General features: G+C 42.0%; 2 protein-coding genes across 3 annotated transcripts; one reads left to right on the top strand and one right to left on the bottom strand.

The window, feature by feature from the left end:
- Positions 1-306: 306 nt before the first annotated feature.
- Positions 307-13389, bottom strand: tsc1a (TSC complex subunit 1a). Of its 2 annotated transcripts, none has more exons than XM_026343414.1 (22): positions 13338-13389; positions 12064-12181; positions 11745-11848; positions 11514-11666; positions 10999-11143; positions 10512-10666; positions 9654-9727; positions 9279-9496; positions 8890-8954; positions 8254-8365; positions 8022-8113; positions 7843-7939; positions 7426-7688; positions 7126-7262; positions 6849-6919; positions 6141-6307; positions 5114-5296; positions 4645-4755; positions 4325-4444; positions 3758-3945; positions 3463-3597; positions 307-3320 (listed from the first exon to the last, which is right to left on the bottom strand). In XM_026343414.1, exons 2-22 carry the CDS (start codon positions 12173-12175, stop codon positions 2816-2818), a joined length of 3207 nt encoding a protein of 1068 aa, XP_026199199.1. In that variant the 5' UTR covers positions 12176-12181; positions 13338-13389; the 3' UTR covers positions 307-2815. The 2 variants fall into 2 exon arrangements, with proteins under 2 accessions (XP_026199199.1, XP_026199200.1); XM_026343415.1 differs by having other exon boundaries at positions 6876-6919.
- A 1037-nt stretch (positions 13390-14426) lies between these two features.
- LOC113149978 (bile salt-activated lipase-like) lies at positions 14427-23444 on the top strand. The gene is made up of 12 exons (XM_026342332.2): positions 14427-14515; positions 15397-15544; positions 15911-16030; positions 16335-16532; positions 19273-19403; positions 19813-19920; positions 20238-20361; positions 20503-20686; positions 21199-21402; positions 22271-22468; positions 22730-22837; positions 23118-23444. Exons 1-12 carry the CDS (start codon positions 14462-14464, stop codon positions 23230-23232), a joined length of 1692 nt encoding a protein of 563 aa, XP_026198117.1. The 5' UTR covers positions 14427-14461; the 3' UTR covers positions 23233-23444.
- Positions 23445-24663: the final 1219 nt, after the last annotated feature.

Here is a 24663-nt window from a genome sequence, read left to right as displayed (position 1 = left end):
ATTCTGCAGTAATACAGTACTTCTACTGTACTGGTGGCAGATAAAAGTAATTGGTGGACTGCCGACCTCAGTTGCAATTAGCCAGAAGTTGTAAATATCAGGTTTAACGCATAAATGGTTAGGGTTAGGTAAGAAGGTTAAGTAGTTGAGGTTAGGGGAAGACACTGGTCAAGACAATATAACTCATTATCTACATTGTCTTTGATATTTGTCTGCAGCCAGGTGCTTCCTGATGTTACAGACACATTTCAGACAGAACCCAAGAAGTACTAAAGCCGGACCTAAAGGCTAAAAGATACAGAAACCCAGAGATTACAGAAGTCTTTATTTGTAGTGTTCACAGTGTTAACATTTATCTCATCAGGCTGGTGAAACAAATAGAAACATGTTTCCAGACAGCAACATGCTTCTGAGGTGAATACAACTATACAACTGACAAAAAGCTGCTGTGTTGAGTTGCAGCCGAACAGTAAAGTAAATAAGAAAATCACTCAGAAGGTTTGTGCCTGACTGATCAGGTTTAACCAGCTGGATTCAGTCCCACAGAGGACAAGAGTCTTTGGTTAGTCTTTTCTTCACACTGCAGTTGTTGTTTTTCACCCAAAGAAGTTCAACATTTTGTAAATGGAGGTGTTCAGCTGTAAATCAGTCTAATGTCTGTACGCTTATGTTGTGTTCACATATTATGGGATGGACAGCATGTGTATTTCTTGCAAGCGTTCACTTTATCAAGATGGCTGTCCTATTACAGATTTGGTCATTTGAGGGTTAACATGGCGTACATTAACAACTAACACCTGATCCCTTAAATTTGGCTTTAATTACACTGAATGATGGTCTTTGGCTGATATGAGGAGTCTATGCTCGTTTGGTTTTTAAAAACAAGCCTGATATACTGGAGCCTTTACCAATTTGAATTATGACTTGAAATGTTACAATTACTCTGATATGACAGGAATGCACCATAAGCACAAAGCTAGTGTCGACACTGTTAGCCAACTTAGCAAACTGGAAGTGATGGTTCAACAGTATACTCCAAATGATATTCTAAGCCAAGCTGGACCTGGAAGGAAACTATTTCACACTTATCTATTTCACACCTGATTCTGAATTCCTGAGTAGTGGACTTGAGGAGATGTTTAAGTTTATCCCATAATTAAGGGATTAACATTTAGATCAGGTTACATGCATAGTTATCTTCTCTACCTCTCTAGGTTCTCTATATGGTCTATGCTGCAGTAAATTCTAACAGTCTTGAAAGGAGAGGACTGATACTTTTGAGACTAATACACATTAGCATGTAAACAGAACATACAAAGGACCATGCATTGAACCCTGAGGAACCCCACAATCAATAACAGACTTAGTTGTTGTTATGAAGTAGCAGAAGTAGGAAAGAAAGATGTTGTAGCAGGTGAAAAAGATGAAGAACTGGTATCCTTTAGGTCACTGGTGGAAAATCATTAGTGTTACTTTCCTGAGGTTGGTACATTGCTAAGGTTTGAGTTAACGTAGTGTTTTGACAGTAGTTAGCATCACATAATGTGAAAAATTTATACAAGATGAACTATGAAGGAGACAAAATGAAATGGTTTGGCTGCAGTAAGGCAGTTTCATGTTAGATCTAAACCTGTATGATTAGCACAGCTGCCATCAGAGTTATTGTGAATTCCGTAAATATTTTACCCTATTTTTGGCCTTCACACGTTTTTTTTCTGAAACTCATGTACATTGGGACTTTTAGCCACAAAAAACTCATTACATCTGCACTAAACTAATGGACTAAACTATTAGATAAGGTATGAAATTATTTCATCAGACATTTACTCAAATGAAAACAGCCTTTAGTAGTAAACACTGTTTTTTTTAGTTAGCTGGTTTAATTACTAATTTCCAAATGCCTGTTGCTATACTGGAACTGCTAGCTTAGCTTTTCAGCACTCCATAGGTTTCAGCACACCTGAAAGGAAAAATATTTTTATACCTGTTACTAACAGAGTGTATAATCAAAGGCTTTTGTTTTTTGATCTTAAACCTTTCCAATCCAAGATGTAAATCCAAAATGTATTAAAGCTACGGAGTCCTGAGGGCTAATATTAGCATGGCAATGTTAACTGTTGCTGTAATTTAGCCAGAAGCTCAAGTTTTTAATCCAAGTTCCTGATGTGCTGATTTTGATTCATTGGGCAGGTTTTCATAGAAATATAACTTAAATGTTTACCTAATTATTTAATTTCCTGATTCTCCAGTTGGTGCAGAAAAAGATGGGGCGATTAAAAGAGCTCCAGAGATGGAGAAACTCGAACTACTCAAACTAACAGAACACATTTCATGTGTTAATGTGAGGAAGGCTGCAGTCTCCTCATTGCTAGACTCAGAACAAATGTTTTACCCAATATTATCAAATATATTTTTTGTAGAATTGTGTTATAGAATCTATCTTAATGTGGAGAGCAGATGCTAAGGCTTCCTGTGACCCAGACCCAGAGAACAGACTGGCAGCAGTGCAGGCATCTTCTCTTCTAAAGCCTGTTGAGTGAGGCTCACTCTTCTAACCAATCAGATCAGGTTAGTTCTTTCTGCTTCATACAGTCTGTTTCCTTTGGGTTTTATCTCTGCATCTTTTATACCTCCAACAAGGCAAAACGCTTCTCAGATATTTTAAGATTTTTTTTCCAATTTTCAACAATATTACTTCCACTTTTTTATGTGCAAATTTAAAATGTGAAAGAAAACAGGATCATGAAAACACACAACTCTCCACCTGCAGCTGACTCATCCTGATGTCCTCCTTCCTTCAACCTCTATGGTCAGCTCAGTACTCTGGCAGAGTCTCGTCATAGTCCATGATGCTCAGTTCATGCCTCCTCTGTCGGACAGCGAGGCTCAGGTCAGCACAGGGGGCCGCAGGTTCAGAGGCAAGGACGGGGGCATCTGTAGCCTGGCTCAGAGGCTCTGACTCAGGGATTACTGAGAGGAATTCCTCCACCTCCTGAGCCAGAGGAGGGCTCTCTTGCTGGTCCTCCTCCTGCTTCTCCTCTTCCTCCTGCTCCTGCTCCTGCTCCTGCTTCTCCTCGTCCCTGGTGTGATTGGTTGATCTGAAGAGCTGCCGCGATCGCTGCTCAAGAAATGAGCCGACAGCCAGGGGAGAGTCAATGGGGGAGAGGGAGGCGGGGGAGGAGGATGAGGAGGGGAGATGCAGTGGGGAGGTGGAGAAGGCCTCCACACCTCCGTTAATTATACCAACAGAGGAAGAAGAGCGGAGGTAGGGCTCTTGGATGCCCTGAGTGACAGGCAAGACAACACTGCCACCATTTGGCCTGGGGGAGGAAAAGATGACATCACGTGACATCATATTACATCACAGTTACGGCACTCACGTCATCAGCTGTTTTATACAAAGATGAAATATCACAATCTGACTCTTAAAAATAAATCTCTGTCTGATTTAGACTGGTTCACCTGCTGCTGGCGTCCTGAGGTTGGTCATGTGTGTCCATGGGGATCTTGCTGTACAGGCCAAGAATCTCAGCCTGCAGAGCCTGGTTGACACTCCTCAAAGCCAGGTAGTGACTCTCACAGGCCGACAGCTCCGCTCTGAGACACACACACACACAGTTTTATTCTCCTGCGTGTTATCTAAGGCTTTCTGAATCAAAGGTTGTGTCACTGTTGCAGTAATGGACAATTGTATATCAATCTTGAGATTAAACTTCACAAAGCACATCAGTGAAAATAGAACAGACTCAGACTGAACCTGCTCTGGCTCTTGGTGTCCTCCAGTAGTTTCTTCTGATCCTGGATGAACTGTTCTTTCTTGGCCAGCTGGTTCTCCAGCTCTATGATCCTGTGATTGGCTGCTTCCAGCTTCTGTCTGTGCAGGACCTCACTGTCCTTCAAACGCTGGTACTCTTTACTAACACTACACTGCAGCATGGACGCCTCCTAAAGCAGAGACATGACTTAGATCAGGACCAAACACAGTGAGAAGCTTGTAGCTCATGTATGATGATGTCTTATCACGAGGCAACTGGTATGATTTGTGAGACTAGACTGTACAAACAAAACTGAGCTGGGGGATGGCTCCCTGCCACCTGAAAACCTGCGGTTTGTTTGAGAAGAGTTGATAAATGTAGACGGTCAATAAGAGCAGCATCTTGCTTTGCTTTTTTCCATTTCATTTTAATTGTTGTAGTATTTAAAATATATCATATTAAGAACCAAAACTAATGTGTGTGTAATCTCGTAAATACAGGAATAGTGGACACCAGACGTTTTAGTGGAAAGCAGCGACACGTTCGGCAGCGTCTGTCTCAGTCCTTACACTGCAGTGGTCGTCTCCTCCGTCAAGCTGTTCTGTCAGAGCCCGGTTGGTTTCTCTCAGCAGGACAAGCTGCTGGTTCAGCAGGAAGATCTGCTGCTGCAGCTGCTCGCTGCTGCACAGCTGCAGACACAAGAAACACAGATCTTATTTCATGTAGAAACTCTAAAATATCATCCACAATATCAGTAACACTACAGCAGTGAGAGAAAGTGTTTGTATTATTTTTATTTCAGTAAAAGATCAGTGTGAAACAAACACGTGTGTTTTGGAAAAACTGTTAAAATATTAGAATGAGATTAAGCAATGGGAGATGTCCTCACCTTGAGTGACAGCTGGGTCAGCTGGTGTTCTGCATTATAAGCCTGGTTATTGGCTCTCTGAAGCTCCGCCTCCAGATCCCTCAGCCTGCTCTGACACTCCAAAAGCTCAGTCTGAAACAGCCAATCACAGCACAGATTGCAAATAAAGATCATCGGAGTCAACAACCACAATTCCTCTGTACAAAGCTCAGTTTGATCCAGGCTCACATTGACTCTCAGGTGGATTTGACTCATCAGGGTTTTGTAAATCAACCTGCAGCAGTCGTTCTCCTGTTTGAAATATGACTGTGCCTCCTGTTTACAGCAGAACATTGCTGACTAAGCTGAACTGTGATAGTGGGAAACATCAAGACTAAATCAGATTGTTATTCTAGCTAAATGGAGCTGGATTGGACTGAGGGTCTAAGGGGTCAGAGCAGTGCTGTAACAAGCTTTGAGAAACTGGATCAGACATGAAATGCGACTCCACCTGCAGTCTCTGGTTGTGTCTCTGCTCGTCCTGGTGTTGCAGCAGCAGTTGTTGGATGTGTGCATGCAGCTGCTTTTGGTGTTTGTCTGCGTCCTGCTGCAGCTGTGTGTATCGTCGTTGTTCTTCCTCCAAACTCAACTTCAGAGAACGAATCTCCTCATCCTGAACGCCAAGCTGGGCCTTCTGCAGCGCGCGCGCACACACACACACACACACACACACACACACACACACACACACACACACACACACACACACACACACACACACACACACACACACACACACACACACACACACACACACACACACACACACACAGAGCTGGTTATACACAACACAGTTACTGCAAAGTCTGATTCACAGTTAAATGTAATGTTTGTCTTGATGGCTGAAGAAAGGTCAGAGGTCACCAGAATGTCACAGATTCATCCTGTGTGTCTGAACTGAGAGCAGATTGTTCTGGTGTTCAAGATTTAAATGTGAATTTGTGCTAAAACTTCTTTTACGTTTTTACGCCTGGATTCTATCGTAATTCTACACTAGAACAGGCCGCTGTGTAAAAAAGAGGACAAAAAAAAGACTGAAATAGGAAATGATGTGTGGAAAAACTTAAGGAAAGATGGAATAGACGTGATGGAAGCTAAACTCCACAGTCTTTGTTCAGTGCTAATATCTTTTCAAGTGTGTATATAAAGCTTCAGCAGACTGAGCTTATTAAATCAAGTCTTTCTAGTGTGAAATCCCAAGAGAATTTTGTACCAAATTTGGCTAAATTTCCATCTAGCATGACTAATTTGAAGGTTGAAGTCTTTTCTTGTCTTCAGATTAACTTTTAAATATATTTTCATCCATCTCATGAAGTGTTTGTATGGATCTGACTGTTGTTTTAAGACAGGAAAGAAGGAAGAAGAACAGAGGACAGAGAAAAGAAATAAAAAAAACAGAAGTAACAAAGAAGTGAACAAATGAGAGTAAAAAGAGAAACAACAAAAACAACAGTCAGCATCATTATCGAATGTGTTACCATGGCAACATTATGCTCCTCCAGCACCGTGGCGTTGATGACTCTCCGCAGCAGACGGCGGTTTCTGATGGCGTGCTGCTGCCGTTTGAAACGTTCGTACTGAAGCTGACTGTGGACCAGCAACAACTGACTCCTCAGAGACTGAAGCTCGTCTGCCGGGGCCGGACCTGACGCACAAAGACGAGTTAGCATCTAGTCTGAGGATGATGTGTTTACAGCCCCGAAGGACGCAGGACGTCAGAGACCGAGATCGTTCACATTAAAACACGTTTGTCTCAAAACACGTGATCGTTTTGTTCGATTGTTTGTGTCCAGAGAGCTCTGAAAACCAGCAGCTCAGATTAGTTGGGTTAGTCTGGTTAGTGACTTCTACTCATGTTCAATCAGTAAAAACCGGACCGAGAGCAGGTGGATCATGATCCAAACAGACCTTCAGACAGAACCACACAAGTCAGTCTGGAGGCTGAGAACATTTCATGCTGTCATTTAGTGGATTTTCATGATGTCGTCTGATCATATGCCACCACCAACTGAATAAAATATTACTACATCTTCTGAAATACAAGAAATTTACTGGAACTAAAATATTTTCATGATGGTAGATTTGGACCTTTGGTATTTTCTGAGTTGGAGACTGAGTTATTCATTTCAGTATATATTTGTGAAGGGAGCAGTAATGATGATGGTAACAGTGTTAGTTTCAGGTACCTTTGGTTTTCATGCTCTGCTGTTTACCTCCAAAATGGCTCCGATCCACCAACTTATTCGCTGCCGACAATCTGCAACACAAACATGTTGTCTTCCTACAGCTGTGAGGACACTTATCACCGCATCCTAAATCTGATCCAAACCCTAAAACCAAGTCTGAACCCACACACAGTTTATTCTCACACAGAAAACACTGATGACTACTCTGAAAAGAAATGATGTAATAAACAGGTGGAGTATAAGCCTCCATCTTGGATCCCTATGCTAACACTGTCACCTCCTGATGAGGCAATCGTGGGCGTCGTGTCCGTGGACGATCATCTGGTCCAAAACCTCCAGAGGAGAGACGGAGGTCTGATCATCTTCCCTGTCCTCCCCCTCTCCTGCTCCTGGCCCTTCCTTCTCCAGAGCCTCCTACAGAAAACAACAACAGAAACAAGACAACACATCAAGAAAAAGAAATATTAGCTGCAGCTTAAGTTCAAAAGGTTTGATTTTCTATATTTTTTATATTTCACCCTTTTCCACCCTTCCTTCTTTCCTACTTTCCTCCCTTTCTTCTTGTCTTTTATTTTACCTGAGTCTTCCTCCTGATGTAGAGCGTGGCGGCTCGGGGCAGAGCCAGCTCAAACAGGCTTTCATATGGGGAGGTGGGCTGCTGATCCTCTGACCTGTGGGAGGTGGTGGAGGATGAGGGGTGAGGGGGGGTGAAGTAGAGGGAGATGGAGGAGGGAGGAGACAGCATAGAAGAACCTGACGGTGGATCATCACGGCTGGGGGTGGAGGTGAGAATGACCGAGTAGGAGGAGTGAGGCTGGTGGGAGTCGATCAATCTGGTCTCTGCAGACAGACACCGAAATTCAGGTTCAGGTATGTATTCGCTTGTGTACTTGTACTTTCACAGTACTACAGTAAAGTATCTGAACACTCTTTCGGCAGCGGGGGTCATGTTCATCTGAGTCTGATGCTGAGATCGATCCCCTGATAAGCTCACCTTCAGTGGCGCTGTCGATGACATCACTCTGACCTTTCTTCTCTGTGATTGGCTGAATCGACAACCCCCCCAGCTCTGTGACTGGCTGCGGCTTCACCTGTGAGGAAAGAGTCTTTCACAATAAAAGCCTTCTACTGAGGAGAACAGAGTTTACAGTTTACCTGTGAACCTGAACTCACCTGGTTGTTGTTGTCAAGAGGCAGAGCGACACCTGGGCTCCTCTCAGTCTGCGGTGTGACGGGTACAGAGGCTGATGAGGGAGATTTCCCACCTGGAGACACAACAGAGAGTTCACCTGGGAAACTGTCTTTGAGCTGGCACAGAGACAACAGCTGGGGAAAGTAGCTAAGTACATTTACTCAAGTACATCATAGTTTTAGTTGATGAAGTTAACACAGGTGTGTGTCTCACCTGAGATGGACGTGGTCCTGCTCAGGGGGTGGGTGGAGCCTACAGCAGCAGGTTCAGGTGGGGGCGTGGACAAACCACAGTGAGAGGAGGGGCTCCAAGTCACATCAGCCACCTGAACACACATAAACACTGAAGTCAGGGGCTCATATGACCTGAAATAAATCCTTCCTTGTGTTAATCCTGGTCATTAAAAAACTAATTTTAATGTGTGATGATGACATTAAAGAGTGAAGTACTGAAACACAGAAGCTGCTGGGACCAAATATTACAAGGAAAATACATATAAATATAGAACTTCTCAGCTGTGACGATGATGATCAAAAGATGAACTGTTTAGATATTAATCAGATCAGTTTCATAGAACACTGTGCAAACATTTCAACATTTTGTAGAAAAGACTAATTGGTTTTAAACCACCTCTGATCTCCAGAAGGTTTCTGCACTAAAACGAGCTGCAGCTCGACCTAAAGTTAGAAACGTAGTCCCTTTGAGAGACTTTATTCTGTTGTGTAAATTAGTGCTGCATCGCTGTGTTTATGTGATCAGGAACTAGATCAGGCTGCTCGACTCGTCTCTGCAGGAGGCTCAGCAGCAGTACAGTGTAAAGTTCAGTCATGAAGCCACAGGCAGTGTTACCTGTGGATGGGAGGTGTCGAGTATCAGAGTGGGACGTCCGGACAGTGAAGGACACACTGAATTTCCTGTAACCACACAGACAACAAGGAATTATTCCCTTAAAATCTCATGACAAATATCATCCAACTCTTTCATGATGTCTCTGCAGAGTCAGGTCACAGTGGAAGCTGAAGTCTCCCTCTCCACCTGAACCTGGACCCTGACATCTGAACCTGGACCCTGTCTTTAGATTATTCCAAAGTTCAGGAAAAAAACTATGTCTCAACCCAAAAACTTTTTTAAACAACTTCACACTTAAATATTTAATTTTTTCATTTTTGTAATATTTATATATTATTATTGTTCTTATGTACTGACACAAACAGAGAGGACATGTCAGAGTGACTGACCTGAGCTGCTGACGGTCTGTGTGGTCTGAGGACTGGAGGTGAGGTCCAGGTGAGGCAGGGGGGAGGACAGTGGGGGAGGTCTGGGTGAAGAAAAAGAGGGGGAGGAGGGGGGGTCTTTGAGGGAGGAGTAAAGGTCCTCCTCGCAGGAGGACTCCAGAGGGTCCAGAGACACTCTGGAACACTCTATGACGATGTCATGGACTTCGTAACACCTCCATCTGAGACACAGACACAGACACACAGACACACACAATATAACTGGAAGATGAAATCTGCAAAATACATTTGCAAACATACAAGTGAAGTTCGTCTAGAAGAACATAATAAATAAAGCTTTGGGTTCTGGGTTTATTCAGTGTTTCACTGTTTACTGACCTGGACGGGTCCAGTTCATAATCCTGAGTCCCTGTGACCAGCTCAGGATGAACCCTCACATGTTCCAACATGGGCTGAGAGACACAAAAACAGAAGTGAGCACAGTTTAAACATCTCCTAGTTCAGAGAGTATGTTTGGAAGATGGAGAGAAAAAGGAACAACAGCTGTGTGTAAACAGGAAAAAACTTATTTCTCTCTTCAGTGTGATCTGAGTTTTAGCTTCAGCTCATGTTATCTGAGAAAAGTAGCAGCTGCTCGTTGCAGCAGCTATTTCTGTGTCTGCCTGTGTCAGCACTGGAAACCAGTACAGCAGCTGCTTCTGTCCCCACACTTCAGCAGGTTTAACTTTCGACAGAACAACAAAACACCTCCAGCCCAACGTTCACATTCGATGTTAAAACTAACTTATTTCTCTTTTTCTTACTTTCACTTCTCTGTGTTTAGAAATTCACCTCTGGCCATCTGGGCACATTTGGGGATGTAAACAGGAAGTATAATACTGTCATGTGTCATGAGTTAAGAGCTACAACATGATCTCCTGTGTCTTTAAGCCTGTATTTGTTTCCATTCAGTCAAACTGAGTCGTTAAAGTATCTGAATTCAGTGCAATCAGCTCATGTTTGCAGCAAACTCATGGACACACTGAGACCTACTAGTGTTTTACTGTGACACTAAAGAAAACCTAAATACCTGGAGATTCTAAAGCAGGTTCTGTTTGAAGAACTGCTGGTCTGTACAAAATTATACTGTACTACAGTGAACTGTACTTCTTTGTGCTGTTCTGTACTGGTTCATATTGGCTCTGACTCTTTCTGTTCTCTGTTAGTCTGTACTGGTGCCTGCTGGTCTGTACTGACCTTGACGACTTCCTGGAAGGTGTCCAGGTTCTCCTTCATGCTGTAGTGCAGCCTCAGGTAGGAGATGAAGTTACAGGGGAACATACCATACAGACGGTGGAACAGAGAGTACACACCTGCATGGAGGTGGACCAGGTGCACCACAGGTACATGACCTGCAGGAGAGAACAACCAGCCAGCCAATCAGAACATGGCTGCAACCACAGCACTAGGCACACAGACAGCTGCAGTTAATTCAAGGAGACATATTGTCATGTTTCTTGTACTTCTTTAATTACAAGAAACATGACAATATGCATTTATTATATTTATTAAGTGTGTTTCTATTATGTTAAAATAGTCATGTAGAACTGTAAAGTTGTTCTACTGTACACTGTGATATATATAAATACACTACATGTTTGAATTTTGGTGATTTTCAGGCAAGTTTTTCCAAAATAACCTGGACCTGAAACAGAAACCGCTGCTCTCAGTGTGTGTGTATTACTGGGGTTTTTGTAGCTCCAGGATGCGAGGCGTCCAAACACATCGAAGAAGTCGTAGATGTGTTGTTTCCCAGCCTGAGGGATCATGGGCAACAGAGTGATGAGGACCAGGACTCCGGTGATCAGGACCACCACATCAGTGTCGGTCTGAGGAAACACACAAACTAATTCAGACTGATCTGTGTAACACTGTGTTTACTAACACTTCTATGTATCAGTGTGTATTGATATGTACTGTAGTATAATGCACATATTTATATGCATGTGAGTACACTGACACAACATATAGTATAGTGTTAGTCTGTATTTTTCCGTATAGGAGTGTATAGTTACATGTATAGTTTTATATATTAATGTGAATCTACATGTGTATTACTTCTGTATGCACTGCAGGTACATGTAGAGTATCAGTGTGTGTTTACAGAGATATGTGTGTATCAGTAGCAGCTATTATCAACACTTTTAGTGTGTATTTCCATTTATATCAGCGTGTATTAGTACTATCCAGTATCAGAACCTTGAGGAAGCGCAGCAGCGAGGGCAGCAGGGCTGAACGGCTGATGTGATGAACCCAGGGAGGCTGTTTCCTGATCAGGTGACCCAGCAGAGTGAGACCAGCCAGCCTGGTTCCAGGTCTGTTCAGAGACTCATTCAGCTTCTCCAACAGCAGCTGACGGAGGTTCAAACACGTTTATTACTGTAAATACTCTGATAAACAGCAGGAAGATGAGAAGGAGATGGTGCTCACCTTGTGATGAGGCTCTCTGATGGAGGACAGGACGAGCACCACCTGGGACGACCAGGAGTCCAAGTAATACTCCACGAGGGAGGAGAGGACAGCACCTCCTCTGTCTGAGAGGAGAAACTACAGGTCACAATGACAGGCGGACACAAACAGGTGGAAACTGATGGACACAGATAGAAACTGGTGGACACAGATAGAAACTGGTGGAAACAGATAGAAACTGGTGGAAACAGATAGAAACTGGTGGTGGAGTCAGGCAGAGAAAGGTAGAGAACTAAACGAGAAACTGTATTGTCCTCCTCTACTCTGCAGGTGGACTCACCTGTACTCAGCTGCTGGTTGACTGCTGCTCTGACTTGCTCCGCCTCCTGCAGTTCTGAACTGTCCAATGAGAGCAGCAGCTCACCGAGACTCACCTGCTCTCTTGACATCATGAACACCTGGACACAGATAAGTTGGTGTCTTTTACTGAGCTCTATAAACTTTCAAATAAGAAATATGAACAATAGACCCACTGAGTAACCCACCTATTAAAAAGTAATATTAAGTATTAAGTCCAGTTATCAGAGCACCTCACTCAGACGATCTTCACACTAGAGGTCTGGTCTGACAAACAGGCTGAACCCAACACAGACGTCACCTTTTTGTCCCTTCACCCAAATGTTGGCTTGTGGATTTTCTTCAGCTCTCACAATGTTTTTGTCATCAGCTGCTGTTGTTATACTTGGTCAAACTGATCTGTGTGTTGCTCAGTACAATACGTCCAATACGTTTGCTCACTTTGAGTCATCGGATACGAAAAGTTCTACCTTCAGTGTAGTTTATTGTTTCATGGTGTAAACAGGATAAAATAAAGGCATCAAAACCCAGACAACACCTTTTTGTCCATTCACCCATTGGCAGAAGCTACAGAACAATAGTTGCTGCCAGAACATGTAGCTTTACTCTCTTTACTGGGACACACTGCAGAACAATAAAAGAAACTTCTTTTTACCTGTACATTACTCTGTGCAGACACACATCATCATCATTTACTTCTTTATCATCACAGAGAAGTACCCCAGCTTCCTGTTTATCTAAATACGAAGCTCTAATGTAGAAATTATTCCTGCAGATACAAAAATATTTACTCAGGTTCTCAAATACAACTTTAAAAAGGAAAAACCTTTAATAAACATAAGGTAAAAACTGCTGCTGTGACTTTACTCAAGTACAGTCAAAGTTACAGTTACTCAGTCTGTTGCGTGATCTGTGAATATGACGTCACTGCTGTTATGTAATAAAATTAGCGTGACGTCAAATTATAATTTTTGAAATGTAAGGAGTTTAGCTTGAAGCTAATTTTTAGCCACCTGCTAATCTCCACTTTAAACCAGCTAGCCTACTGCTAACACGTCAATGCTAAGCTAATGCTAACAGCTGTCAGTCTGTAAGTTTGCAGTTTAGCAGAGCAGCTAAGCTAACAGAGCGACTGTCAGCGACATCTTTCCGTCATGTAGCTGCAGGGTCACTTCCGGTGCTCAGGAACAAAAAGACTTTGTTAAAGTAAACAACAAACTCTCAAATTAAAGTTTAACTTCACAAACACTCAGTTACCTTCAGACCTGTTGATCCGAGCAGGGCGCAGCCATGTTGACCAACACCAGGTCCCGCCCACCGAGGTGAAGCGACACTCCCACCAGTCAATCAAAGTCAGGAGGCGTTCAGGGAGACGCGGGGTAATGGGAACAACGAGCTTCAACGGAGAAATCATTTTTTAATTTGTTATTTATTGTCACTAACGTGCTGTGAAATTGTTAAACGTAATACCACGTGTTACGCTGTGATTTTGGTTATTGGTGACTTTGCACTGTACAACTAAATACAGGATCTGTACTTATCCTGACTTATTATTTTCTGTTGCTTTAGGAGGTATGTATGTAGTTTCACTCTATTCTACACCAGCAATAGGAGAAATAAGGTCACTTCAGAATATATTCAGACCCCTTTACTTGCTGAACATTACCAATGTGCATTATTACCAAGGTAATTTATTTTAAAATAAAAAAGGCATTTACACATTATAACCCCTAATGATGAAGTTCCAGAACTAGATTTTTAAATAATTAATGCAGTTAATATATGTTAAAATATATGTATGCCAATATGGATTATTGTGTTTAGTTTGAGTAACAATATTTGCTTTTTTTCCATTTTCAAATCAATTTATTTTGCAGTAAAATGTGTCTGTATGTGGGTCAGCATGTGAGAGCAGCAGCTGTTTAATTTCTCAGGTTCTGCTTAAGATAAAAATAGAAACTTTCTCCTTTACTTTAAGGTCAGTTTATTCAAAACAGAACCAAAAAAATTTAACAATAAATATTTATGCTTTATAACTTGATTATTAGTTGCTGCAGCAACTCAGAGGAAACATACCATGTACAGTAGGTAAATGGGCAGTGTGCCCGGTCCTCACAACAAGCTGTGATAGACACCGGTCAGTCATAGCCAACATTTACTGTTTCCCACACAGGTCTCTCTCCACTGATCCTTGCATATTTCTAACATTTATATTTTATCACAGGTGAATCCAGCTGTGAGTCCAGCAGTGAAAACAGCCCATAGGATGATTTCACTACGTTTTCCAGCAGCAGATCAGTTGTTGATAAGAAGTTTCCATCTCCGTATAAGTAGCAGGTGCTCGAGGTTGGTCAGAGCAACAAGGAGGGAAACAGGCGACAATGCTGCTGCTGGTCGTGTTAGGAGTCTGGCTGAGCTCAGCCTCAGCTGCAAAGGTCAGAAACTTCTTTTTCACATTTAATATCTGTATCGTCTCTGCTCAGACGTCAATAGGTCTGATCTATAAAACCACATGGTTGTAAGTTTGGTTCCATGTGTTAGGAGGCACTGAGGTGAAAAAGTGAGGGAACTAAGGACTCTGACACTCCTGACAGCCTGGAATTAAAACTGATTCTTATTAACAGAGACATCATTGGATTGGGCTGAACTATTAAATGCTTGTTTTATTATAGATGAAGCAGGTGCCACAACATAACACACCTTTACCTGCTGCTACATCACTAGTGTTTAAACATTAATTCATCACTGGGCATGATATAGTAACATCATAAACTTTATATAAAGTCCTGCACAAATAATACTTTACATTTGGTGCTTTAAGGAGCCAATAATTCTAAGATTTCTGCTGAAATTTTATTAATGACACACATGTGGAACATACCTGGACTAGACAACAGCAACAGGTTCTTGTAATTTCTACAGACTGAGCTGCACTAGTTCCTTTCCACTGTGGACATTAAACATCCAGTGAATTAATTTTACTTTATTATTTTACTGTTTTGATAAAATATTAAGGATGAAAAATAAATAATTACAAATCTTTCAACAAGAATAACTGTGGTATAATGTTGAAGTGTTTAGATATCTATAGTAATAATCACACTGAATCCAACATGTTCTAAAGTTTTTACATTTGTCTGTTGATTCCTGTCACCAGTGTTAGAACAGAACCACACTGTAGAAGTACTACCTTCAAAATACTCACTTAAGTAAAAGTACAAAACTATTAGTAAATATACTTTAACAACATGACAGACACCAGGAGAAATGACACCTGTTGTGATATGAACACCTCTCTCTCTCTCTCTCTCTGTAGCTGGGTGTGGTGCAGACTGAGGGGGGGAAGGTAGAGGGGAAGAATCATAAGATGGGCGTCTTCAGCTCTGTGGACGTCTTCAAAGGAATCCCATTCGCTGACGTCCCCGGAAAGTGGGAGAAACCAAAACCTCATCCTGGATGGAGCGGTAACTTCGCTGATTTATAACTCATGACTTTCACTAACTCAGACTAACTCAAACTAACTCTCACTAACTCACATCAACTCATACTAACTCAGATTAACTCATACTAACTCACATTAACTCAGACTAACTCAAACTAACTTTCACTAACTCACATCAACTCATACTAACTCAGTAAGTCTCACCACGTCTCATTCACTCTCACTAACTTACTCACACCAGTACTAACTAACTAACAGCCTCTGCTTAGAAATAATTGTCATTAATGTAAAAAACAAATCTTCAGACTGGTTAACTCTCAGGTCACGTGTCTGTCTGAGGGGCACAAACTGAGGCTTTTCCTCTTCCTGGTGTGTTTGTTGGTTGCAGGAGTCCTGAAGGCCACGACATATCGGGATCGCTGCCTGCAGGTGACGCTGCTGCAGACAAAAACCCAGGGCAGTGAAGACTGTCTCTACCTGAACATCTTCGTTCCACAGGGAGTCAAATGTAGGTAACACACAACTGTTGTTGTCTAACCCCAAACCCAACACCTGGTCTACACCTAAACCTAATTCTGAACCCTCAGACAGTTCTTGAATGGTGTGAGTAGTAAAATCAATCCAGTTCCATGTGCTGGTTCTCTTGTTGACTGTGTCTTGTTTAATAAAGTTGTTATTGATTGATTGATTGATGATTGATTGATTGAGGTGAAAGAAGCTAAACTCTATATAAATCACAGTGTTTTGTGATTAAGTTAACTACTGAAACTAATCCACGCGTCCCACACAGCCTCTGTCTCTGTGTTTCTCAGTGTCGACAAACCTCCCGGTCATGGTGTACCTGTTTGGTGGTGCCTTCCTGTTGGGGGCATCTAATGATGTGGAGGTCTTAGGAAACAGTCTCTATGATGGGAAGCAGCTCGCAGACAGAGGCAACGTCATTGTTGTCACAGTGAACTACAGAGTCGGAACGATGGGGTTCCTCAGCACCGGAGACGACCGACTGCCAGGTCGGAATCACAAACACTAATATTCATTATTATTATTTCAGCATGTCACAATTATTTATTGCAAGTGTCATTTTTACTTCAGAAATATACCTAAACTAAACTAAATCCCAAACCCCCAGTGATCCAATACTCAAACAAGAGCTCAACATGGGCTCAGACGGGTGCCGAAGATCAGCATCAGAACACAGTCAGGATCTCAGGTGTCAGACAGGAATAATCAGGCTCAGTGAAAATGGCAGAAAGAGGTGAGATGGTAATCTGCCACGAAACAGGAAGTAAGGAACTGGGTCGTGACAATCATGTTCAGCTGGTAGAAAACATCAGGCTACAGAGGGAGCAGGATTCCTACTAAATAACACAGGGATGTTCTCTGATGAGTCTCCTTTTAGTTTGGCCTGTGTAGCAGCCACAGGGGCTCTAAAGTCTGTAAACAACATGGTTGGAATTACAGATCACAAACCCTTTGCTGGAATGAAAAGAAAAAGGTTTTTAATCATCTACAGAGAAAACTGAGCCGGGTGTCCAGTTTTTCAGCTGGTAAATGACTCTGAACCAGTTTGATCATAGACAGAACATCACTAGGGAGAGATTCACCACTGACTGTAGTGAGTTTCCTTCCTGAGACATCAGTGAGTAACGTCTCAGTTTGGCTTTATGATGAGTTTCTTTAGACAGTGTGTTCTTGTCTTTTCTCTCTTATCTCACAATGAACTGATGTTCTGTGATTTTCTTACTCTGTGTTTGTTGATTTCTTTATTTCATATTATTTAATACAGGCTGTTTATTAGTAATCGGACTGGGACTCAACTGCAGATGAATTGTGTGTGTGTGTGTGTGTGTGTGTGTGTGTGTCTGTTTCTGTGTGTGTGTGTGTGTGTGTGTGTGTGTGTGTGTGTGTGTGTGTGTGTGTGTGTCTGTTTCTGTGTGTGTGTGTGTGTGTGTGTCTGTTTCTGTGTGTGTGTGTGTGTCTGTGCGTGTGTGTCTGTGTCTGTTTCTATGTGTGTGTGTGTGTGTGTGTGTGTGTGTGTGTGTGTGTCTGTGTCTGTTTCTATGTGTGTGTGTGTGTGTCTGTGTGTGTGTGTGTGTGTCTGTTTCTGTGTGTGTGTGTGTGTGTGTGTGTGTGTGTGTGTGTGTGTGTCTGTTTCTGTGTGTGTGTGTGTGTGTGTGTGTGTGTCTGTGTCTGTTTCTATGTGTGTCTGTGTGTGTGTGTGTCTGTGCGTGTGTGTCTGTTTCTGTGTGTGTGTGTGTGTGTGTGTGTCTGTGTCTGTTTCTATGTGTGTCTCTGTGTGTGTGTGTGTGTCTGTGCGTGTGTGTCTGTTTCTGTGTGCGTGTGTGTCTGTTTCTGTGTGTGTGTGTGTGTGTCTGTTTCTGTGTGTGTCTGTTTCTGTGTGTGTCTGTGTCTGTTTCTATGTGTGTCTGTGTGTGTGTGTGTGTCTGTTTCTGTGTGTGTCTGTTTCTGTGTGTGTCTGTGTCTGTTTCTATGTGTGTCTGTGTGTGTGTGTGTGTGTCTGTTTCTGTGTGTTTGTGTGTCTGTGCGTGTGTGTCTGTGTCTGTTTCTATGTGTGTGTGTGTGTGTGTGTGTGTCTGTGCGTGTGTGTCTGTGTCTGTTTCTGTGTGTGTGTGTGTGTGTGTGTGTGTGTGTGTGTCTGTGTCTGTGTCTGTTTCTATGTGTGTGTGTGTGTGTGTGTGTGTCTGTGTCTGTTTCTATGTGTGTGTGTGTGTGTGTGTGTGTGTCTGTGTCTGTTTCTATGTGTGTGTGTGTGTGTGTGTGTGTGTGTGTGTGTGTGTGTTGTCTTATCTTTGTGTTCGTAGATAAACTGTGGATGTTAGCTCAGCTGTTAAACACTGTTCCACGCTGAGTTAAGAAGATGTGAACAACGTTTGACAGAGGGCGACGGTGTGGGTTGGTTGGACAAAGGAGCACATTCAAGACTTATTAACATTAAATGCTCCACAGAGAACCACAGGAGATCCTTTTCTACCTGTGGCCATCAATCTGTACAATTCCTCCCCCCTCTGTAAAGGATGGGGGAAGTGATAGTTGTGTCTTATACTTACTGTCAATCCACATAGGGTATATATATTGACCCAATTTAATTTGTCTATTTTACATATTCTGTATATATATTGAGTTTTTCTGTATTGATGTTATTGTGTATCTATGTTGGTGTTGGATCTTTCCTGGTTGTGGTTCCTTTTCTTTCTGTCTGTTTTGAGAACAACGTTAATGAGGCAAAACAATTTCCCTCTGGGATTAATAAAGTTAAAGTTTGTTGAATCTTGAATCTTGAATCTAAAACATCCAAAGTAAAACCACTAACAGAAGGGAAACAACTAAAAAACAGGCAGCAAATATCCACAAAGAAATTAATCACGATGCACCACAGACAGATGTTCTGTACAAAAGGGGAGGGCGTTCTGCATGATGTCATAATCTGTCAGGTATGAAATGGAGCAGGTTGTGGATCCTTCATCACGTGTTGGCGTTTACATTTCAAACAGCAGAAAACTGAAAGAGAAGCATGTACAAATGTGACAGTTACATGTGTTCACGGACACACAGGAAACTACAACTACAAGTTACATGATCACAGTGAAGCACAGCACGACTCAATGTTCAGCTCACAACCAATCACAGAACGTTACTGTTACTACAAGTAAAAGAACAAATCCACAAACGGGTTGAGTCAGGATTCTGTGAAGAGGAAATGGTAACCACGTGACTCCTTTCGCCTGTCAGGTAACTACGGTCTGTGGGATCAGCACGCTGCCATCTCCTGGATCCGTAGGAACATCGAGGCATTCGGAGGAAACCCCGACAACATCACCATCTTCGGCCAATCATCTGGAGCCGCCAGCGTCAACTTCCAGGTCAGGAGTTGAAACATTTGTTAGAGTTATTTCAATTCAATTCAGTTCAATTTTATTTGTAGAGCGCTTTTTACAATTGACATAGTCACAAAGCAGCTTTACACAACCAAAGAACATTACATGAACAGTTAGTGACATGTGACGTCTGTTGTTCTTAGTCCTGATCAATCTGAAACAGAAGGGAGAAGAAAACTAAAACCTGTGTCATTATTAACAACAAAACTAGTTTTAGTTCCCACATGATTTACTACAATCTAAAAATGAAAACCTTAAAATGAGGGAACAGCAAACGCAAAATGATGCGAGGGAACGCAGAGAATAAAAATCCCTTCATGATCTTTTAGGGCCTCTGTGAACATCCATACCACTGACTGTCTGTCTCTGCCCGTCTGTCTGTCTGTCTCCTCAGATGCTGTCTCCCTACAATAAAGGGTTATTCCGCAGAGCAATCAGTCAAGGTGGCGTGGCCCTCTGTCCTTGGGCTCTGCAGAAGAACCCCTTGGCACTCACCAAGAAGGTCCACAGACCCTCTGCTGCACAACCTAACAGAGCCCAGCTGTTTTATCAGTTATAGTCACTGCTGCTCAGGGATTCATCAGAGAAACAGTGATGTTTGTCTGAGCTCGTGAAGTTTTAAAGATACAAGGGACAGAAAACTCCAAACAGAAAATTATCATTTAATGTTTACTTTCAGCTAAATAAGATTTTACATGCAGGACTTGTACTTGTAAGGAATACTTATTATAATACGTATTACTATTGTTACTTCACTTAAAGATCCTCCCCTGCTGGACTCAGCCACTCTGATGTTAAAGAGTGTTTTTGTTTCTACAGATCGCCCGAAAGGTCGGCTGTTCAAAGACCAATGTGGACGACATGGTACAGTGTCTGAAGATGAGTGACCCAGTCGGACTCACCATGGCTGGAAAAATCGACATCCTGCTTATTCTGGGAAAAGGTCAGAACAGCTGAGACACACAAAAACTGCTCTCACTGGACCTCATTCACCAATAAGTCAAGGGTCCAGTCAGGGTTCAGCCAAACTGAACCCTGACTGGACCTGAGTTTAGCTCTGTCACTGTTGTTGTCCTCCTCGTAGGGGTGGTTATGGACCTCCTTGAACTGGCTCCTGTGGTCGACGGTGATTTTATTCCCGCTCATCCCAGTGAACTGTTCCACAACGCTGCTCAGTTTGATTACATGGCCGGAGTGAACAGCATGGACGGACACCTCTTTGCTGGGGTTGACGTCCTTTCTCTCAACACAAAAAATGCAACCACGGAGTGAGTACTGAAACACAATGGCACCAGAACCATTCAGAGAAACATCAGAAAGAGTCAGAAACAGCACAGAACAGGAAAAAGCACAGAATATGACATTTTAGATACTAGTAGCAAAAACAATTAGTTTGGAGTCCCACAAGGTTCTATTCTGGATCAACATACAATATTTATAGTATCTATGTTTTACCACATACAGTCAGTCATCAGCTCAACACAAGTCTTTTCTTTTGCACCAGAGATGGCAATATGTGGTTGATTGAAATGATCCACCTGAATCCCAAAAAACTGGAATTGTAGTTATTGGTCCTAAACAGGAACAAAATCAAAGCAGAGTTAATGTTCATAAGGCCGTGGCTTACCTCCAGGAGGGTTGCCTTAGGGAAGACCTCCTTACCCTGCCTTTGCCTTGTACCTCACTTGTAAGTGACTTCGGATAAAAGCGTCCGCCAAATGACTAAATGTAAATGATGAAGGGAACGCGTAGCGATGACAGTGATGTGCTGCATTCTTAGAAAGCAGGTGAAGGATCTGCTGGCCGGCCTGACCAAAGAGAAGGGGAGTGCTGCCGTCGAGTCGGCCTACGATACTTACACGTCTCACTGGGGTCTGGCTCCGGAGCAAAGTGTGGTGAAGAAGACGGTGGCTGACATGGAGACTGACTTCATGTTCCTGGTCCCAACTCAAACCGCCCTCCAACTCCACACCAGGAACTCCAAGTGAGATACACTAGTAACTGAAGCTTTCATTCATTTCAATTCAGTTCAATTCAATTCAGTTTTATTTGTATAGCGCCAATTTACAACAGAAAATGTGAAAAGAAAATATTTATACAAAAAATTATAGAGAAAACCCAACAATCCCATTTGAGCAAGCTTTAGGCAACAGTGGAGAGGAAAAACTCCCCTTTCATAACTCCCTTTCAGATGATCATATCCTTTTTTTTACCACATCAATGCACTGATCAGACCTAGTTTAAATAGAAAGTAGAAAAGTTTAAAAGGTGGCGTGAACTAATCTCTAATTAATAAATTTACTTGTTGTAAATATGGTAATAAACTCCATACTCTGTGCAAGTGTGAGTTAAATAATCAAATTTATTTTACTTGTCGAGGAGCTCACACATGCTCCTCAGGGAAGATTTGCTTTAGTTGTTTTTTGAAGAACAAAGTTGCAAAATAAACAATCGGGTTGTTAGTAAAGTTGTCTTTTATCTGAATTTAGAATAAACCTCCAAAAATCCTCCCAGAAATCAGACTAGAAAAAAATCAGAGCTGCAAAACCGGATTGAGAAATGTTGGATTTTTAATTTTTTCTTCATTATCCCAGTAGAATGGGGACAGTTGTCTGTACACACAATGGATCAAAACAGACAGGAGCTGATATCAGAGGATTCAGCTACTGTAGGATAAGAACCGGGCACCAGTTACAACTCACTGAGACAGTTTCTTACGCTGCTGGTTTATATTCAGGAGCTTTGACTTGTCCCTATATGTGTCAGACTTGGAAACTGGAGCTGCTTTACCTGTCATACCTGCCTTCAAAACTAACAAGGGCATGTTTTCTCACCCCTGGTTTGTCCCTCAGCGGAGCCCGTACCTACTCCTACCTCTTCAACATGAAGACTCGTATCCCTTTACTCCCCAGCTGGGTGGAGGCGGAGCACGCTGAAGACCTGCAGTACCTGTTTGGTAAACCGTTCTCCATGTCACTCATCTACTTCCCCCGACACAGAGACCTGTCCAAGTACATGATCGCATACTGGACCAACTTCGCCAGGACTGGGTAAACTCCCAGCATGCACTGCACACATGGGTTAACACGCAAAAACCATACACATAAATCTTTCTTTAACCAAACTGACAGAAAGTCCAGTTTGGGTCAGTGTAGTAGTCTGGAGTGTTTAAACTGGTCTGGACTGGTTTATTCTGAGCAGGTTTAAATGTTTCCTCTTCGTCTGTACTGATTATACTTTATCTGAACCGGTCTGAACATCATGTTTGAACTGACTCTGGTCCCAGTTGTACCTCTTCTTCTCCTTTCCAGTGATCCCAGTACAGGTGACAGTAATGTCCCAGTTCCCTGGCCCCAGTACACCAGAAACCACCGACCCTACATGACCATCAACCATAAGATCAATAAGTACTCTGTCAGGTACTGCACCTGAGCTTTCTCTAGTCTACTTACCGTTAACATATTGAGATGCTGCCTGTTGATGTACTGATGCATTCTACTTCAATATAATATGTTAGATTTTAAATTATAATGATATGATAACCTACTGCAGTCTGGTGACTCTCTGCAATCCCAAATCTAGGAAACTACAGAATGCATTAAAACATAAAACCATATTTTATTAAACAAATCTAATGTTTAAACTGAGATAACAAATACATAAGGGGAGTTTAACTCTTTTGTGGACTCATCTCTGCAGCTACGACCTGAGATCTGAGTACTTCACCTACTGGACCACAACCTACAGCATACTGCCGTCAGTAAAAAGACAAGAAGAAGAAGTAGAAGTAGAAGAAGAAGAGAAAGAAAACTGATCCAACTGTCAGAAAACAGGGTCTGAGTTTTGGTTTTATGCTGTTTCTCATCTGTTCTGTTATTGCTAAATAAGGAGAAACAGGGCTGCATGAAAGAGAGAATGACATCACAAATTAAAAAAATAAAACCTTAGTGAAAATGAAGAAGATTAAACATTAATTTACAGTAGATGTCTTCTGTGTCTTCTACTATGTAATAAATAAAACTGAATTCTGCACTCTGGGCCTGTTATTTATCACTGACACGAACTGAGGCTGAAGAGAGCTGTAAAATCAAGAGCTCAGTGGAGCTTTACAGTAAAATATCTGCCTCCTACTTTCTTTAAAGATGAACAACACAAAAAAGATGAGTGTGAATATGATTTTATTAGATTTATTAGAGTGTGTGTTATTAGAGTGTGTTACAGCATCTTGGTGGTTTAGTGCTTAACAATGTCACCAGGGTTTTTTTCTAGCATTGTTTTCTATAAATGTATCTATAATTTCCAATATTTACATGGAAACAAACACATATTCAGTACATTCCCACTAAAACAAAGAAAACTGAGAAAGGAACAAAAACTATAAAATAAAGAAGATGAGGTGTTGATGATTTGATCTGATCCTGAAGGTGTTATCAGAGACTATGAAAGGTTTTTGTTAAAGGAAGGTTATTTAATTTTCTGCATCTTGATTCACTTCAGAATTTCCTTGATCCAGTTTTTAAATGAACAATAAGGCGTCATCACCAAAGCAACACCAGAAACCTCAGTACAGAGACTAATAGTTATATCACAAATACTGCAGGATTTAAATATTAGAGTGAAGAGTGAAGTCCAGACCATGTGTACAAGATAAACACGTGAAGCTGTGATTTCTGGGTAATTTTCATCTCTGTCATCTCTTTACTTCCTGTTTAGAGACTTATTTTGAAATCCCAGTACCACTTCCTGTCTTCCCCTTCACTTCATCCCCTGCCTAATCCACCTGACTGGTTCCCCTGATCCACATCCCATTTAAGCAGCATCTCTCCCACGTGCATGTCAACGTTACACTGCTTGCTTCTTGTGAACCAGTTTTAAAGGTTTATTTTTTATTTTGAAATAAATAAAAAAGCTTTGGTGTCATTTCTGGGTCCCAAAACAATAAAGATCTTAACTTACCAGCATTATTGTTAAAGCACAACCAGCACCCAGAAGACCACAGAAGAAGAAGACGTTCCCCTGGCAGGTCTGTTCTTCTACCTTTTCTACGCCTGTTTTACCTTTTGAGAGAACTGAACCTTTATCCTGTTGGTTTTTGTGCTGCTCAGGTTTTAGGACTGTGAACCACTCTAATTTTGCTCATGTTTTTAGGGACGCTCTGTTTGCCAACTTCCCCAGATCAGCTGTGTATTCTTAGATTAAAAGTGGTAGTAAGTCCTACACAGTTCATGCAGCATGTTAAAAGCTG

This window comes from Anabas testudineus, chromosome 9 (genome assembly GCF_900324465.2).
Source record: "Anabas testudineus chromosome 9, fAnaTes1.2, whole genome shotgun sequence".
Lineage (NCBI taxonomy): Eukaryota > Metazoa > Chordata > Actinopteri > Anabantiformes > Anabantidae > Anabas > Anabas testudineus.
Note: the sequence above shows the minus strand (reverse complement) of the source record. Positions and strands in the feature narration are given on the sequence as shown.

What these genes read in the sequence shown, in the direction of transcription:
- tsc1a (XM_026343414.1), bottom strand. Translation starts at nt 12,175, where the DNA reads ATGATGTCAAGAGAGCAGGTGAGTCTCGGTGAGCTGCTGCTCTCATTG. An exon ending in TCAGAGAGCCTCATCACAAG is followed by an intron (nt 11,667 to 11,744) that starts GTGAGCACCATC and finishes AACCTCCGTCAG; the next exon opens with CTGCTGTTGGAGAAGCTGAA. An exon ending in AGGAGCATAATGTTGCCATG is followed by an intron (nt 5,297 to 6,140) that starts GTAACACATTCG and finishes CGCGCGCTGCAG; the next exon opens with AAGGCCCAGCTTGGCGTTCA.
- LOC113149978 (XM_026342332.2), top strand. Translation starts at nt 14,462, where the DNA reads ATGCTGCTGCTGGTCGTGTTAGGAGTCTGGCTGAGCTCAGCCTCAGCT. An exon ending in ACAAAAAATGCAACCACGGA is followed by an intron (nt 20,687 to 21,198) that starts GTGAGTACTGAA and finishes CTGCATTCTTAG; the next exon opens with AAAGCAGGTGAAGGATCTGC. An exon ending in ATCAATAAGTACTCTGTCAG is followed by an intron (nt 22,838 to 23,117) that starts GTACTGCACCTG and finishes TCATCTCTGCAG; the next exon opens with CTACGACCTGAGATCTGAGT.